Source organism: Anoplophora glabripennis, unplaced genomic scaffold (genome assembly GCF_000390285.2).
Source record: "Anoplophora glabripennis isolate ALB-LARVAE unplaced genomic scaffold, Agla_2.0 scaffold70, whole genome shotgun sequence".
Classification (NCBI taxonomy): Eukaryota; Metazoa; Arthropoda; class Insecta; order Coleoptera; family Cerambycidae; genus Anoplophora; species Anoplophora glabripennis.
The window spans coordinates 653,160-670,727 of record NW_019416247.1 but is presented as its reverse complement, the minus strand read 5'-3'; the positions used below and the strand labels follow the sequence as shown (position 1 = coordinate 670,727).

At 32.2% G+C, this 17,568-nt stretch overlaps 1 protein-coding gene across 2 annotated transcripts in view; it reads right to left on the bottom strand.

Annotated features, from left to right (window-relative positions):
* Nucleotides 1-2,575: 2,575 nt before the first annotated feature.
* LOC108903688 (T-cell leukemia homeobox protein 3-like) overlaps nucleotides 2,576-17,568 on the bottom strand; it is an 89,924-nt gene continuing 74,931 nt past the window's right edge. For both annotated transcript variants that reach the window (XM_018705946.2, XM_018705947.2), the window contains one exon: nucleotides 2,576-4,814. In XM_018705946.2, coding sequence (XP_018561462.1) covers nucleotides 4,598-4,814 — 217 coding nt within the window. In that variant the 3' untranslated portion in view covers nucleotides 2,576-4,597. The remainder of the gene's footprint in view (nucleotides 4,815-17,568) is intronic.

Sequence of the window (17,568 nt, the reverse complement as noted above, 5' to 3'; positions counted from 1 at the left end):
AAGGGTGCATTTTTCAGAAAAACATGTGTGGAATTATTTTATCGAAAAAGTAACACTGAATTATTATTCTACCTCCCAAAAAATAGTTGAGTTTCAAATTTGAAGCAAAAATATAGTTTGGTTGTTATTTTTTACGCCGATAAACTTAAAAAAAAATCCAAAATTAAATTTTGTGATATGATGCCATGAAATCAGAATAGTAGAATTATTCTACGTAAAATCGCCACGATAGCGCAGTCGGTCAAGTGTGCGGTGGCATTTCTCGGCTAGGCTGCCTACTCTGGTCCGGGTTCGATCCCCGGTGTCGGCACTGGCAATGTCGATGGATAATCGGTGTTTGTCCGCGTTTTTTCGAGTGTAGCCCCCTTCCGCACAAGCCTTTGGCTTTTGGATTTGGGGGATGTCTCATTTCTGTGGTGTGTTTTAAAATAATTATTGTGTTGCAAATTTGAAGAAAATTACCTATTTGTTATTCAATGAGAAATGTAAATGTCTTTAATAGAAAATTTATATTGTTATTGTTAGTAATCAATGTATTATTAGTACTTGTATTTAATATTTTATCACCTCGAATTAAGTAAACACTTTTTCTTTGGCATTCTAGACGTATACCACAAAGTTCATCTTGCATTTTTTATGTCTAGCGGCATGAAAAAATTAATCAACAAGTAAGTATATTTTCTTCAAATTTGGTGCAATTATTTTGAGGACGAAAATATCTCTAAAAGGTTTTTCTGAAAAATGCATCATATAAACAATCGCAGTAGTTCGTTTTCGAGACAATGGGAAATCAATAGTTGTCAAATGATCTTTCATGGCCCTACTAAAAATGATACCAATTCGTTCCACCAGCCTACTTGTATTTCAGGAACTTTAACACGAAAAACAACACAGATGTGTATGGATTTACTCTCGGTATGTTACTGACTCCTAACTGTTTACATTTTTTGTTTGCCTTCGCCTTTTTCTTTACTATAAAGAAATTATGAAAGAATTTTTCTTTAATATTGGTATTTCACTTCCCCATCCATTTTTTTTAGCTTCCTTTACTGTATTTTGTAACATTTTCCTTATACTATTTTCTGCCACTGAGAATATTGTGTTTTTTAAGAATTGGGGTCTCCTTGAATTGAAAAAAAATGTCACCAACCATTAAATTTTAATAAGCAAACTTTACTAAGGACCAGATTTCTCCGTTCGGAATTTTTTATCCTCTTCAATTTTTCAAACTGTACTCTTTGAAGTTAACGAAGTCTATTAGAAAAAGATATTAACCTAACCATGAAAGGAGGAATACGTAGACTGTGTGTTTTCTAGTAGCATTCAATAATAACATCTTTCAACTAATGTATCAAATTTGATTTTATTTTTGTTTTGTGAAGTATATTGCAACAAAAAGTGAGTTTTTGGACATAAAAGTGTCATCAAATTAATAAAGAAACAGAGTAGTTCTAAAACTATTCACCAACTTATGGTTGCCAGTATATCGTGACGAAACTTCATTATGATTTAAAACAAAATATTGGTCAAAACAATTTTGTTTGGGTCATGAACCCGTTGAAGATGATACATGAAATCGTTACAGTGCCTGCTATTTCTAAAGCATTAAACTGTTGTGTTTGCAATAAAATACCTTAAATCTGAATTAAGTGTTAAGACATGTTTTTTTTACCATGTTAAATGTTATTTAAAAATAACTGAAACTATGATTTTGCTAACAATTAATAGCAAATTGTTTCTTACTTTACTTTCAATTATTTTAATTCTTCTCGATATTAGTGTTTTTTTGAGGAGCATTGTTCTACATCTCCTTTTATTGTCCATTACAGCAGAAAGACAAGGAATAAACTTTTTGATGTCTCTCGACCCCTCATATCTTGCCTTACCTGAGCAAACCAGGTTAAATATAGTTATTACCACATGAAACCACAAGCTTGCGTGTCTGACTGCGAGCAGAATGTATGTAGGAGCGATTAGATGTGTCAATACATTTGTAAGTGGATAACATAACAGGCGATTGTCGAAATATGAACAAAATAATAATCACAACACAATTAAAGGCTATACTGTTATTTATAATTACTAAAAATGCATTGAGACATGATGGAAAAAGGGAATGGTTGTTTAAAAAATTATTTATTACAGAAAGAATCATAAATCAGGTGGTTTTGCATTAGGTGTTTCCAAATCGTTTAATAATGTCTCATAATTTTGAAATATACGTATAAATTTTAATATTGAAATTGTTGTTGAAAGTTTGAATTTGATTTTCGTTTAGTATGTTATCTGAATGATCTGGCAATAGCCTACAATTTCATTGCTTTCTAGAATGCTTCACTTTTGTAACGAGGTAAAAATGAGTATTATTCATTATTTTGCATTTGAAGGATTACCATGGCTCAATTTAACAAATGGAGAGTCCAGGAGACGTGACAGTCGTGCCAATTCTCGCACGGTAATTACAGCCAATACAAACAATACGAAAATTAATTATTTTATGCTCGAAGGAACAGGGTCGCATGTCGCCCGATGGCGACACAAATTAAACTAAGTAATGAATGTGTCAGTTTTTTAATTTTTTAATGCCATACTTCTAGTGCTTACAATAATAACTCGCATTATCTACAATTATAGAATTTATTATACATAAATCACACTACTCTGCTGTAATTACATTAGAAACTTGTTTCTTTTCAATTAAGTACGGCTCTGATCGTATCACGAATGTCTGTGGTCGCCTAATGGCGACTCGACGCTGTCTGTACACGTTACTGTCTTTACTAAGCCAGTCTTTCACTTGGAGGGCCCTCACAGGAATTTTGAGGCTCCCACGCCTTGACCATTGAAATTTTCGAAACGTTTGTAATTATTTCATAAAAATATTTCATATGTATAACATTTTTTAGTACACATTTAATTCATATAAACGTGTACACACATAGATGTGTACATGTGCTTCAATTTTAACTTGTATATGTTAATACAACATTTGAAGTAATTTGCTAGAATCATAATATATAAAATCACAAAAAAATGATTGCAGGTTTAAAGTTATCATAACTTAAACGTGTAAAATAGCAGTAATATGATGTCAAAGGTACATTTTGAAAGTTTTAAATTTTTTTCTGTACGGTACGTAAACGTCTAAATTATAAGAATGTGCTTTGGTATTTAAACGTTTTATCGAGTTTAACTTGTAATAAACGTTTAAATTACGTGAACGTGCGTTACTATCTATATTACTGAAAATTTTAAATATTGTTTTCTAAACTAAGTGTGGTATTCCCAGGATAGAACAGACAAAAAAAGTGTTGCTGTTGATTTGGACTTGTCATATATTAAAGCTGTGACGATACAACTTAAACTCAATCTTCAATGTTTTACATATACGTTTAAATTCTATAAATGTGCTTCAGCATTTAAAAGTTGTATCCAGTTTAACTTACAACAAACGTTTAAAGTATGTAATTTGTTTTCTATATTAAGCAGTGTTTAACTGACAAAGGAAGTACCTGTTAACTTAGATTTGCCATTTATTAAATTTGTGACAATAATTAGATGTCACACTTAGTTTTAAAACTGAGTATTTTATATACGTTTAAATTTTACAAATGCGCTTAAGCATTTAAACGTTTTATTTAGTTTAACTTGCAACAAACGTTTAAATTATGTAAACGTGAGTTTCTATAGATATTATTACAAAATTTAAATAACCCTTTCTAAACTAAGTGTGGGGTTTTCAGTGTACTACTGTAAAACAAAATATATGTGTTTTGGCTTAGATTAGCCATATTATGTTTTTGGGATAGTAACATGTCGAAAGTATAACATTGTCAGTATTTTACATACACGTTTAAATCCAAAAAATGTGCATTGGCGTTTAAACGTATTTAAACGTTTTATTTAATTTAACTTGCAATAAACGTTTAACTTTTCAGTATTTTACATACAGGTTTAAATAAAAAAAATGTGCTTTGGCGTTTAAACGTAATTAAACGTTTTATTTAATTTAACTTGCAACAAACGTTTAACTTTTCAGTATTTCACACACACGTTTAAATCCAAAAAATTCCGTCGGCATTTAACGTTTTATCTAGTTCAACTTGCAACAAACGTTTAAATTATGTAAACGTGCGTTTCTATATATATTATTACAAAATTTAAATATCCTTTTCTAAACTAAGTGTGTGATTTTCAGTGCATTACTGACAATGTATTTTGATATTTTGGGCTAGTTTCATGTCGAAAATTTAAAATTTTCAGTATTTTACATACACGTTTAAATTTAAAAAAATGTGCTCTGGCGTTTAAACGTATTTAAACGTTTTATTTAATTTAACTTGCAACAAACTTTTAACTTTTCATTATTTTACATACACGTTTAAATCCAAAAAATGCGCTTCAGCATTTAAACGTTTTTAAACGTTTTATTTAATTTAACTTGCAACAAACTTTAAAACGTGCGTGATTCTCAAAATAATGAATTTTTTATGGTCAAAGCGTGGCTGTCTACTCCACGAGCCCTCTCTCACTCAATCTGTCCACCTCACTAGGTTTATTGCACGAAATTCGTCTCTTAGGATGGCAACCTCGGCGTCTAACACATGGACTCGGCTAAGGCCGGCTGTGGGGCGTTGTAGGGCCCGGCCCAAGGCTGGAGATTCTGCAGGGCGTTGAGGGCCCCATCTCCGGGGCCTGGCTGTGGGGGTGGACCCTCGCTCATGTAGCCTTTGCTAAGAGCTTCTGCTTGCAGGGAGAGCATTAGTCTGTTGGCTGCCTGACGTTCAGCTTCTCGTTCTTCGGCCGTCTGCCGCCTGAAAAAAATTGACATATATGAGACTATTTCAGTTAATTGGAAATTATTAGAAAGTTTACAGGTTTTTTCGAAATTTTTATGTATCTGGAAAGTATTCAAAAAAGTGACTGCTTCATTCTAATCGCAAAGATTTATCTAAAAGTTTGTAACGAAATTTGAGCTAATTCTGTTACATGTTAATTTTAATCCTAAATAGCATCCATCCTATCCTACTCTCAGTCTACTACGGACATAAGTCAATACGCTCAAGTATGGCACTGAAAACTGAAAACTATTATTTTTTATTATTTTTTAAAGCGCCACCTATGCGGGATGTACGACTGTCGAGAAAAAATCATCGAAATTGTAATAAATAATTAATATCTTAAACTTTAACTGGTTTGTTTATTTGATATCTTTACTTAAATTTATGTAGGTTCCACCAATAGACATTTTGCTTTTACTGTAAATCTTTGGGCTCTTAGCAAATTATACTGGGTGTTGTCTAAGGAGTGGTTTCTTTGTATCCAGGCAATGGAGTGAAGAAGGCAATGTGCAGCTTGCTTTTTATGTAAATTTGAATGCAGCTTACTTTCCTCATTTTTCTAGTCGTCAATTAGAATTGACCAGATTAGTAATTTAGTAATTGGTTTATGTGTAGCCAAAATTTTGTAGTCTGCAGTATTTTGGCGGATAAACCTGTATAAATTTAGAACTGTTCAATTTTCTTTCCAGTTTTACCTTATCGAAGACACAGTTACTTTATAATTATTTCATATACCGCATGATCCTAATAAACTGTACCTCTCATTTGTTTCGAAGTACATACTTTCATTTTCATTGATATATTGCTATAAATTTGGTTAACAATCAATTTATAATGTATTGAATCTTATAGTAGTCAATTTTTCTTGTTTTCTTTACCAATTTCGTCAAAATTTTTATTGTAACCCTTTTGAATTTTATCATTTTTATCAAGTTTCACTTTATTGTGAATATTTTTAAATATAATTGTTAATTAATTCAGTACTTAACTTAACCATTGTCAATTTTAATCATTAATTATATAAAACCTTAATTTTGCAACATTTGGACCTAATATCTCGTCCAGTTTAAAAACTCATATTGTTACACCTATTAAACTTTTAGCTTCAACTGGTCTAATCACTTGTCTTTTGCTTCTGTATTTACTGACCAAGTGGGACATCTCAACGCAAGGACAGTTCATGATCATCATCACCAAATTAACATAGTATGTGGAGGAGGTTCGTTATAGACGTTACCAGCCAAGCCGACTTGTCCTAGGACAGAGGCTCACCTTGAACACCATCATATTAGCTGGAAACTCTTCTATTAAGGCAACCCCCATACGACACCACCACATCATCAGGATCAACAACTTGTTGAAGTTATACAGGGTGGTCCGAATTTTATGCAGGAAACTTCGAGGGTAGATAGATCTCTTTAAAATAATATGTGTTTGCCTTATAAACATAGGTCTGGAACGGCACCGTTTTAGAGATACAGGGTGTTGTACAAGTTGTCAGAAAAATTGATTTTTTGTTTATATCTCCGGAATCTATTAACCGATCTCAATAAAATTTGGTACATCTAATGTATGATGGTAGGCCTTATATTTCCTGAAATATGAGCTTTAAGGGTTCAATCAGTGGTGTACAACTGGACAGGGGTCACTCCTTTTTTACAAAAAAACCTACGCCACTGCATTTTTTACATGTCATTGTACCTGATTTATATTTTAATGCACAAAATACGTAAAAAAAGGTGAATTTAATTTTTTCCCTACGATTCGCCGTTCTCAAGTTATTCATACCAATACAATCCCCTTGTGGCAGACACTTCTAACGATAATGTTACAAGAATATTTGTTTGTGTTTAAAAGTAAGTGGAGTTTGTAAGCACATCAACAAAATTATTTACACTCCTTTCTACACCACCTGTGAGGTAGTATGCGATGTAAACAAAAAATCAACCCCCTGTATCTCTAAAACGGGGCCGTTCCAGACCTATGTTTATAAGGCAAACACATATTATTTTAAAGAGATCTATCTACCCTCGAAGTTTCCTGCATAAAATTCGGACCACCCTGTATAAGCTAGTCCACATAGTCCTCAGTCACCTAGTCCTCGGTCAACTGTTTGTAAAAATCAGTTGAAATTTTATAGACTTTATGCTAATTTTGTTCCAACTCGAAAGTACACAGTTAGTTCAAATGTCATTCAGTAGTTTCAAAATGTAGTTCAGACTCTACAATGTTGTATAAATTAACTTTTATCCACAATCACCTTATAATCGGACTTTTTTTTACATATGAACCGTCTAAAGTGATACTTTATCCACTAGTGGAATAAAGTTTTATTTCACTAGTAGAATAGTGAAAAAAATAATAAACCGATAATAAATCAAATTTAATTTATTTACTTATTAACATTAACATTTACATTTATATTAATAGACATTTCGTTTTTTGTTTTATTACATTCAACTTCCTTTCCGTTAATAACAACTCTTGTATCATTGTCGCCATCATTTTCGGAATGTATAACATCTACCGAAGTTTGTGAACAACTTGCACAAGTTACAGATGTCTTTTCTTGTAAGAAACAGCTATATTTTCCTTGGGTATTCCTTGCAAAATCAAGTTTGTTAGATATATACTCCACCATGCCGTAAGATGGTTGTAAGATCAGCACCTTTATTGGCTAATAAAGTTGTTGAAGTGCGCCTCATACAATGGCCAGTATATGCTTCTGGATTTGCGATATTCAGGAATGAAGCAACTATTGAGGGTACCTTCTCCAATGTGTTGGTTCCAACCGGCTGAGAAGTACATTTTTGATTGATGTATCTTAAAAAGAATTTGTCTTGTGTTAGGCGGATTGGGCGTAGAGAAATATATTTTCTGCATATTTCAACAGCATTTACGCAAAATCCTTCTTCTATAATTGTAAATTTTCTTGAAATGCCCGTCTTGGTGTTAGGTATTGAATCAAGTAGGTAACTGCCAACGTCTTGTACGTCACTAATTTTCAAATTTGTCAATTCGCAGCATCGACATGCACCAGAAACCCCTATTATTAGTGCAACCTAAAATAAAAGTTCACTATATTCCTAACAACATATGGTAAAGAGATAAAACCTTAATCATTAAATATTCTTTATCGGAAGCCCCAGTCAAAAATTCTTCAATATGTGTTCTTTCCAATACAGCAGCTTTTTTTGCTTTGTATCCTCACGATTCACTCTTCAAATAAGTAGTAAGCGTGTATATTTTCTAATGTCTATATTTTTGTAGACTTTTGTAGTAGCTTTGAACATCGAATACTTCGACCACATAGATGAAATTACATATTTTTTCTTCAAATTTAAAAAACATGACTTCTTCATTTATTGTCATTATTCGCCGTTTTTCCCTCCATTCGTTAAATTCGGCGAACACTTTTTCGTAATGTTCCCTGGATTTCGCTTGCAATAAATGGAAAATTGCTTCTTGAGCTTCTTCAAAAACAGCCACACAATTACTTTCTTGCATTTTTATCAAATTCAGATAGAACTGTTTATTAAATAATTGATAATAAACAACGTACCACAGCAACCAATGGGTATAACAAAACCTACCACGTTTCATTGAATACTAGTAAGAAATATCAAGTCTTGCGAATATTTTTTTATTAAATTCCAATAATTCTGACCCACAAATATGATTGTGATGTGATTGTGGACAAAACGTTGTATTGCATTCGTGTTTTAATTGCCTTTTATCCACTCGAACTACGTTCTCGCGTTTAAACATTCTTGCGTGGATAAAATGCTACTTAAAACATTTATACAATAAATATCTATTAGCTATATGTAATAAATTGTTACTTTTATTTCATTCTACTTTATTTGACTGTCCTGAATTCATTCTAATTAATATCCACTGAATTTTGTAAAGATATAGTGACGCCGTTTATACAATTTAAAGTTTCATAACATCTCACTACACCGGTGACTTCCGGAGCTACAATTACATGCTTGGTCTTGTCAATTCGACGTAAAAGTGTTGCAAGTTAAAGACTTCTGTGAGAGAAGTGGATTTATATTATTATTTGGAAGAAATACATAAACAAAGGACATCTCCATTGAAATTAAATTATTTTTGTGGTAGTTCTTTATGTATTAATAGCCTGGAAAAGCTTTTTCTGACTTGAATTTACCTTTCCCTGTTGCTCTAATAAATCCCACCCCTTCATTTCCCCTACTTGAGCAGTAAGAACCATCGCAATCTTTAATCTAACCCGATTACCTTTCCCAAATCGTTCCGTTCGTTCCCGTGAAAAAGCTCCCGCGCAAGGACTGCCGCTAATTATTAATCGCCGCGCGCTAATTAAAATCGCCGCGCGCTCTCCGGCGCGCCGCTCCTTCCTGACGAGGGTCCTAACTACGCCGGCACCAGCGTAGTTTAATTACGGCCTTAATTAATTATGAAAGCTTCATTGTATCAACACCTAACGCTATTTAGATAATGTTCCCCGCCGTTTCGCTGCCTCGCTGTTCATTATGCCCCCTAATTTTCCGGAATTGTTTAATTTGTTTTCGCGGAAATTAGTTGGCGGCGGCAACGGCGGCGGATCCGCGCAACGGAAAGTTGCCGGGAAATTAACGCGTCCGACGGTCGGGGAAACGGGATTGGTATTGATTGAGATTTATCACGGGACGTTCGGCCGCTTGTTGCCTCGGGGTTCTGCTTTCTGTTCGCGTTATTGTTTCGGCGTTATGAACGGAGTTGCCTTTAAATTGTCGGGTTCTAGAGGGCGTCCTAATTGAACAAATGAGGATCTACGGTATTGCTTTGAGGCGTACCAGTAACGACCTTTTCATCTTCTAACCTTTCCGTCTATTGTTTTGCGAAGTTATTAATTCAAAATTGTCCTTCTTTAGTGCTCTTATTTTAAACAATTTTATGTAACCCTGGTACAAGTAAAGTTTCACGTCATATTTTAAGTGCGGTAAAGTAAAATAAATAATACAAAAAAATAGATTCATTTTTTTAATTGAGGGAAATGACCGAAAATAAAAAGGCTTAGAATATATCAATGCCTAATAACTGCCTATGTATACACATCTATTTTAATTAAATTTTTATAGTCGAGTTAGTACACTGTAAAAAAATCGATCTGAGTGAAAGCAAAGATTCGGAGTAAATCCGTTGAGTGAAATTATTGAGTACATTTTCACTCAATATTGGGCATTTTGATCATTTTACTAATTTGTGATTATATTTAAACTAAAACTGAGTACTTACATTCAATTAGGTACTCCTTATAGACCGATCAAAATAACTCATTTAGAGGAAAAAAAAAATAAAATTGTTACCTGGACTTTTGTAAGTGGAAATGGTAAAGGGGCTTATAATAAACGAAAAAAAAAATAAATAAATGCGTGAGCAGGGCCGGCGGAGGGTCGATTTGGGGGTTGAAAAGTTATGAAAAATTGTATCATTGGGATTTCTGGCGAAAGTTCACGTCAGACAAAAAAGTATTTTAATACAAAAGTTGTAGATCATGCAAAAATCTACAACTTTTGTAGAGGCCATTTTTTATCATAACCTCAAAATTTCTGAGAGAAATGCGAAAAACGGATTTTTTTCTGATTTTTGGAATTTTTATTTCTCATTTCCGCAAAAATAATTTAATTTTGACGAAACTTGGTGAAAGTATACCATTCTCTCTCTTAAATAACCTCAATTTTTTTTAGATAAAATAATCAAGAAGGTTCTGATATTCATTTTTTTCGGCCTGAAACACTTTTTTTCAATGAAAATTTCTACTTAAAAAAATCATCGTGCAGAGTTCTGCCAGTAATAATTTTTTTCGTTTTGACATATATTTTTTGGTGAAATAAAAAAAATTGTAATACACAGTTCAAAAACATGCTCAAAAATGCAAAAAAGTAAAAAATGACTTGCAGCAATGAATTTTTCAGTAATTGTTGATAATTTGTTTATATTAAAAAGCATTCAAAAACTGATTACACCATTCAATTCTACGGAAAAAAACTGTCTCATTGTTTGACAAAAACTTTATTTTTGTACAGTATTGCTATAAACATCTAAGTCGAATTACATATGCACAAATGATAAATTATCTCTGGATGATTTGAGTTTTCAGCAATACAAAGTATTAACTACAAAGTCTACTGTTGACGCGAAATCCGAAAACCCGAAAAACCAAAAAGTATATGTGTAAAACGAAAAAAATAATTACCGGCAGAACTCTGTACGATGATTTTTTTAAATAGAATTTTTCTTTTAAAAAAAATGTTTCAGGCCGAAAAAGATGAATATCTCGGAAACTTCTTGATTTTTTTTATCTTAAAAAATTTGAGGTTATTTAAGACTAAGAAAGGTATAATTTCACCAAGTTTCGTCGAAATCAAATTATTTTGCGGAAATGAGAAATAAAAAACCAAAAATCAGAAAAAAAAACTGTTTTTCGCATTTTTCTCGGAAATTTTGAGGTTATGTTAAAAAGTGACTTCTACAAAAGTTGTAGATTTTTGCATGATCTACAACTTTTGTATTGGATACTTTTTTGTTTGACGTCAACTTTCGCCGGAAATCCCAGTAATACAATTTTTTATAACTTTTCAGCCCCCCAAATCGACCCTCCGCCGCCCTTGCTCACGCATTTATTTTTTTAGGTTTATTATAAGCCCTTTTACCATTTCCACTTATAAAAGTCCAGGTAACAATTTTTTTTCTCCAAGTGTAATTTGGTTGGACTATTATNGAAGCCATTTTTTATCATAACCTCAAAATTTCTGAGAAAAATGCGAAAAACGGATTTTTTTCTGATTTTTGGAATTTTTATTTCTCATTTCCGCAAAAATAATTTAATTTTGACGAAACTTGGTGAAAGTATACCATTCTCTCTCTTAAATAACCTCATTTTTTTTAGATAAAATAATCAAGAAGTTTCTGATATTCATTTTTTTCGGCCTGAAACACTTTTTTTTCAATGAAAATTTCTACTTAAAAAAATCATCGTGCAGAGTTCTGCCGGTAATAATTTTTTTCGTTTTGACATATATTTTTTGGTGAAATAAAAAAAATTGTTCAAAAACATGCTCAAAAATGCAAAAAAGTAAAAAATGACTTGCAGCAATGAATTTTTCAGTAATTGTTGATAATTTGTTTAAATTAAAAAGCATTCAAAAACTGATTACACCATTCAATTCTACGGAAAAAAATAAAAAAAAAATGTGTCGTGGTTTGCCCGAAAACTTTATTTTTGTACAGTATTGCTATAAACATCTAAGTCGAATTACAAATGCACAAATGATAAATTATCTCTGGATGATTTGAGTTTTCAGCAATACAAAGTATTAACAGCAGAGTCTACTGTTGACGCGAAATCCGAAAACCCGAATAACCAAAAAGTAGGTATATGTCAAAACGAAAAAAATAATTACCGGCAGATGATTTTTTTAAATAGAATTTTTCTTTAAAAAAAATGTTTCAGGCCGAAAAAGATGAATATCTCAGAAACTTCTTGATTTTTTGTATCTAAAAAAATTTGAGGTTATTTAAGACAGAGAAAGGTATAGTTTCATCATGTTTCGTCAAAACTAAATTATTTTGCGGAAATGAGAAATAAAAAACCAAAAATCAGAAAAAAACTGTTTTTCGCATTTTTCTCGGAAATTTTGAGGTTATGTTAAAAAGTGATTTCTACAAAAGTTGTAGATTTTTTGCATGATGTACATCTTTTGTTGGATACTTTTTTGTTTGACGTCAAATTTCGCCAGAAATCCCAATAATACAATTTTTTATAACTTTTCAACCCCCCAAATCAACCAATCCCTGCTCACGCATTAATTTTTTTTAGGTTTATTATAAGCCCTTTTACCATTTCCACTTATAAAAGTCCAGGTAACAATTTTTTTTCTCCAAGTGTAATTTGGTTGGACTATTAAATAAATTCTTCACGTAAACTCGTATTTGGTGCAATTGTACCTAAATCAGAATAAATATCCTCATTACTGAGTGAATTTAAATGTATATTAATTTCGAGTAATTTTAATGACGCCATGAAGATGGCACCACTTACATATTGCTTCTGCAATCTCGACCACAGTAGATAGGGCCCGTTAGATGCTACAGAAAAGCGTGATCGTCAGGAGAACAGGCCTTAGCCGACGGCGGCGGGTCTCAGCTGGCGGGGTCTCACTTCTCAGTAGGCCCCGCGAAGTGAATTTCAACACTGTACATCCTAATTAATCATTTATTTTTGCACTCAATATTTAGTTAATTAAAAACCATGTCTGAGTAAAAAATGACTCAATAACAGTTAGATTTAAATCATATTAGAGAAAAAGTCTACTAAATTGGTTTTATATTCTCAGAAAAGAGTCAAAGTCGCTCAATCGATAGATAGTAGCAACTCGGATTTGAGTAAAACTCACTCATTTCTGCTGCAATAGTTTCACTCAGTTGTACTCATACAAATAGAGTCAAAATTTCACTCAATCGGGTGCGGACAGAAATTGATACATTATTAAAAAACCATATCTCGGAAACAATGCGTTTCTGGATCAAGATTTACATAAACGTTTTGCTTATTTATAAATGAGAAATATCCTCTTAAAAGTTGTACACTGTTTCCCTGTATTTTAAGTAAAAAAAAACGGAAAAATTTGTTGTGACATCATTTTAATAACTATAGGTTTATTAAATTTAAACATATTCCTTTTTTCTAATGTAAATTGTTCAATAATGTACTACAACGAAAATTTTAATGCTTAGAAAGCAAAAAGTTTTTGATTTTAATTGAATTAATATTCCTTCCTGCAAAATTTTCCTAAAATTCTCATGAAATTAAATTTATATATTATTTCTTATTACGAATGCTAGAAATGCTAAAGGCATAACTTCATAGTCAGACTAGCAATTAATAGGATTATCCAGAATGAAAATAAATGATACTGAAATATTTAGTACCAAGTTTTAAACAAGAAACATATCTGATATATTCAAATAATTGGTGTTGCAATCTGTCAGAGAAAATATCTCCTATCCATGTTTCTAACAGCTATTCACATTGGACACACGACAGCTACCTAAGCCACTTGAAAAAGCAATTCTTAAAATACAATTTATGGTAGCTTAACTCCTGTTGATGTTATAGTAGTGGAAAGAAGTATAGAATATGGTTTCTTTGAAAGCTAGCAACATTTCTAATAACCTAAATATGTCAAGTATGTTTTTTTTCTACTGTTAATTTAAAGTAATTCTTTAAGCATACGTATAAAGAGTGACCACAAAAAAACTGTGATTTTCGCCCGTTTTTTTCACAATTCGGAGAGAATTAAAAAAATACATAAAAAATGTTTTTGGACGCAAATTACTTGTCGTGCAAAACTGAAATGAGCATAGCTTTTAGTATTTTGAAAATTTTAAAAATCATCCCTACTTAGGGGTCGAAAAAATGCCAAAAATGAAGAATTTAAATATTACCAATTGATATAAAAACTATTAGCATGTGAATTTTCTAATATATTTTTTTTTGGAATTTTTACAATTATTTCTGATATTCTCTATTTTTGGGGATGATTCCACCCCCTGAGCGCGCTTAAGGCTAGATTTTCTAATTCAACATGCTTATTTAAGTTACGAGAATAAATATTTCTTTGTATTCGATAGAAAAATTCACAGTTTTTATATTTATTGGTAATCTTCAATTCTTTTCAACCCCTAAATAGGGGTGATTTTTGAAAATTTTCAAAAAACTGAAAGCTATGCTCATCTTATTTTTTGCGACGAGTAATTTGAGACCAAAAACATATTTTTATCTATTTTCTTTAGTTCGCTGCGAATTGTGAAAAAACGGGTGATTTTTGCGGTCACTTTTTGGTGGTATAGTCTTTCCGATGTCAGTTGAACATGTATAAAAACGCCTGGCAATAAAATTTAATGAGTTTCATGGGCGCCCCTAAAAAAGTTTTCTAATAAAGGTAAAAAATTATAATAATTTGTATATAATGTGTAGAAAATTTCTATCATATTTTAATTATTTATGCCTTGAAACAATTTTTTTATATTTATAGTAAATTTCGTTTTGTTCCGTTTCAAAAGGTCTCCAAAATGCTACGTTGTAATAATATTAGTAAACAAAATATTCCTCTTATTGCATACCCCTTTCGCAATTGTAATATGAATGATTAATAGAATGTGCCTGTAATAAATTAAAATGACCTGAATCACCAAATTCCGCATTGCTGCACTGCACTGCTAGGCTATTGTCAACCACTTGTTAACAACTGAGATTTATTGCCCACTTGCCCAGTGCGACTATGTTTGTGCGCCATTTGCCCGCGCGCGCAATCTTCAACTGGGCTTATGCATTTCTACCACCTCCATGTTTAGTTCGGCTAGACCTGTATATGGGTATGGCAAAATAAATATAGGAACAAGTTTTTCAAATATTTCAATGCCGAGTTGCTGCGTCAGCGACCGAACCTGGTACATACTACCAACCTCTTGGTTCTTCAATTGAGATCGAAAAGACTATAACTCTATTAAGGTAAAGTAAAATACAAGAGTTAGTAAAAAACTTTAAAAAAATTAATAGTTTTATAAGAAATATCCTTTGCTGAATCAAGATTATTCTGAGATGCTGAGGAAATAAACTGAAAACGACGGAGAGTTTTGCTGTTTTTTCTAGATTAAGTTGCTTTGGATCTATGTTGAACACTGGAAATTTCTTATCTGTGGAAGATTAGAAGATTAAAATTAGCGATTAAGGAATTAAGATTTTTCTAGTCTAATAAATCTATTCTACCTATGTAGAGATAGCAAAAATTGCTAGAGCAAGAGTTTTCTGTGGAGCATATGTTACGGAATCGACCCCACTACCCAATTAATTTATAATAGCGTCGCGGAAAGGTTATTTCTTTTGTTTTTTTTTCCCGATAAATGAAGCTACAAGTTGTATACACGGAGGAGCAAGCGCTGGAAAAAATCGGAGTCCAATAGTGGCGAGAGTACTCGTGCATATTTAACTCGCCAAACACTAGACCTGTGTCGGTCTGCATAATTCAGGGTATCGTCCTGTCGGCCTATGAATTATGCACCGGCTTTTAGGGTGCCAAATTGGCTCCCGCCCCCGGTCGTTCCAGGACATCGCCTGGCCAGCGGTGTGAATGTGCTGCGAAATCGCGGGTGGCGCTGAAATGGCGATAGGATGGACCGCGTGATGGATTCCGATAGGTTTGGGAAAAGGCGAAGACGATTCCGATGATTCCGTTTTATTAGAGAGTCTTCCGATTTCCCTACTCGTACTTCGACCTTTTTAATATGAATTGTTGACAAAAAGTAATTAATTAAATGATTATATGATTATTATTTTTTCTTTTTCTTTACGAGGGCAGGTCTTGCAATTCCCTCCCCCATCCTCAACCTCTTTATATTTTTTTGACAGCTCTTTGATGGACATGTACAAACATCCACGTTCAGATGTGCAGTAACAGAATTTGAACCAAAAAGTGAACAACTAAATCGGTATGCTCTAATTCTTAAGTCGTGCATTTGACTCCTATTACTGCGATACTATATTTTAGTATATAATTTTACCTAACAAAATCATCTTAATGGCAGTCATGTTGATTTAAAATTATATTAATGAATTACATACTAACTTGGAACTGACAGATTTCTATTAGACTATAAGATTTTTTTTTCAGTATGAGCTAATTTTGTATAACTGAAAAAAGCTAAAATTATGATTGCTGGATCTATAACGACAAATGTGTGTTACCTACTACTTATCTAATGTTGTGGGTATCAAAATTATAATATATTTGTTGTACTTTAAAAAATTGAACATAAGAATTTACTAGTTAAAATTTTTGATATCATTTCTTGGGAAGCTAAAAATTATGAACATTTGGCCCACTTTTACTACTTCACTTGAATAAGATATGGGATAATTCGGCGAAATATTACAATAAACATATATCACACATTACAATTATCGCGTTTTATAGCAGGTAGCTATATCTATATACTGTAGTATTTGTCCAAATTTTAGAGGTCCATATATCAAGGAAATTTTAAATTGGATTTAATTAAATCTTTTAGCAGCAGACAACCAAACTTGATTTAGTTAAATCTTAGTCAAACTGCGTTTGGCCGTAAATTAGGTTAATAGCTGTGACTAGCAATAGCACTAGTAGTGACGTCACTATGTCCGCTGTGAGGCTTTGTGTATGGGTAGTCTGATTTGGAATTGCAATAAAAATATAATTAAGCAGAAGGGATATAACGAAATACTAGAATTGTTTTTGTCTATTAATTGGCATTAAAGAATCCGCTTTTTCGCCATAACTACAAGGTAAGGTACTCCATGTAAAACAGATTTTTCCATAATAGTCCAATTAAATGGGCCTTTAAATCGAAATTTTTTCAACTTGCCCGAATTTTTGATATAAGTAAGTTTGAGGTATATAATAACAACAAGTGACAGTCATTTTTTTTCGACCCCCGACTAGGGGTGAAAAAAGATAAAATAAAGAGGTTCTTCAAGATAACTCAAAAGGGGTAAGAGCTAGAAAAAAACATTTCTTATAAAAGTTATAGAGCATAACATTCTACATAAAATTGGTCTATTGACTTTTTCTTGTGCTATTAAAATTAACAAAGTTATGGAGACTAGAAGTTAAGGGAAGCTTCCAGAAATAAAAAAAATCATAACCAGCAGAAAAATGATTGA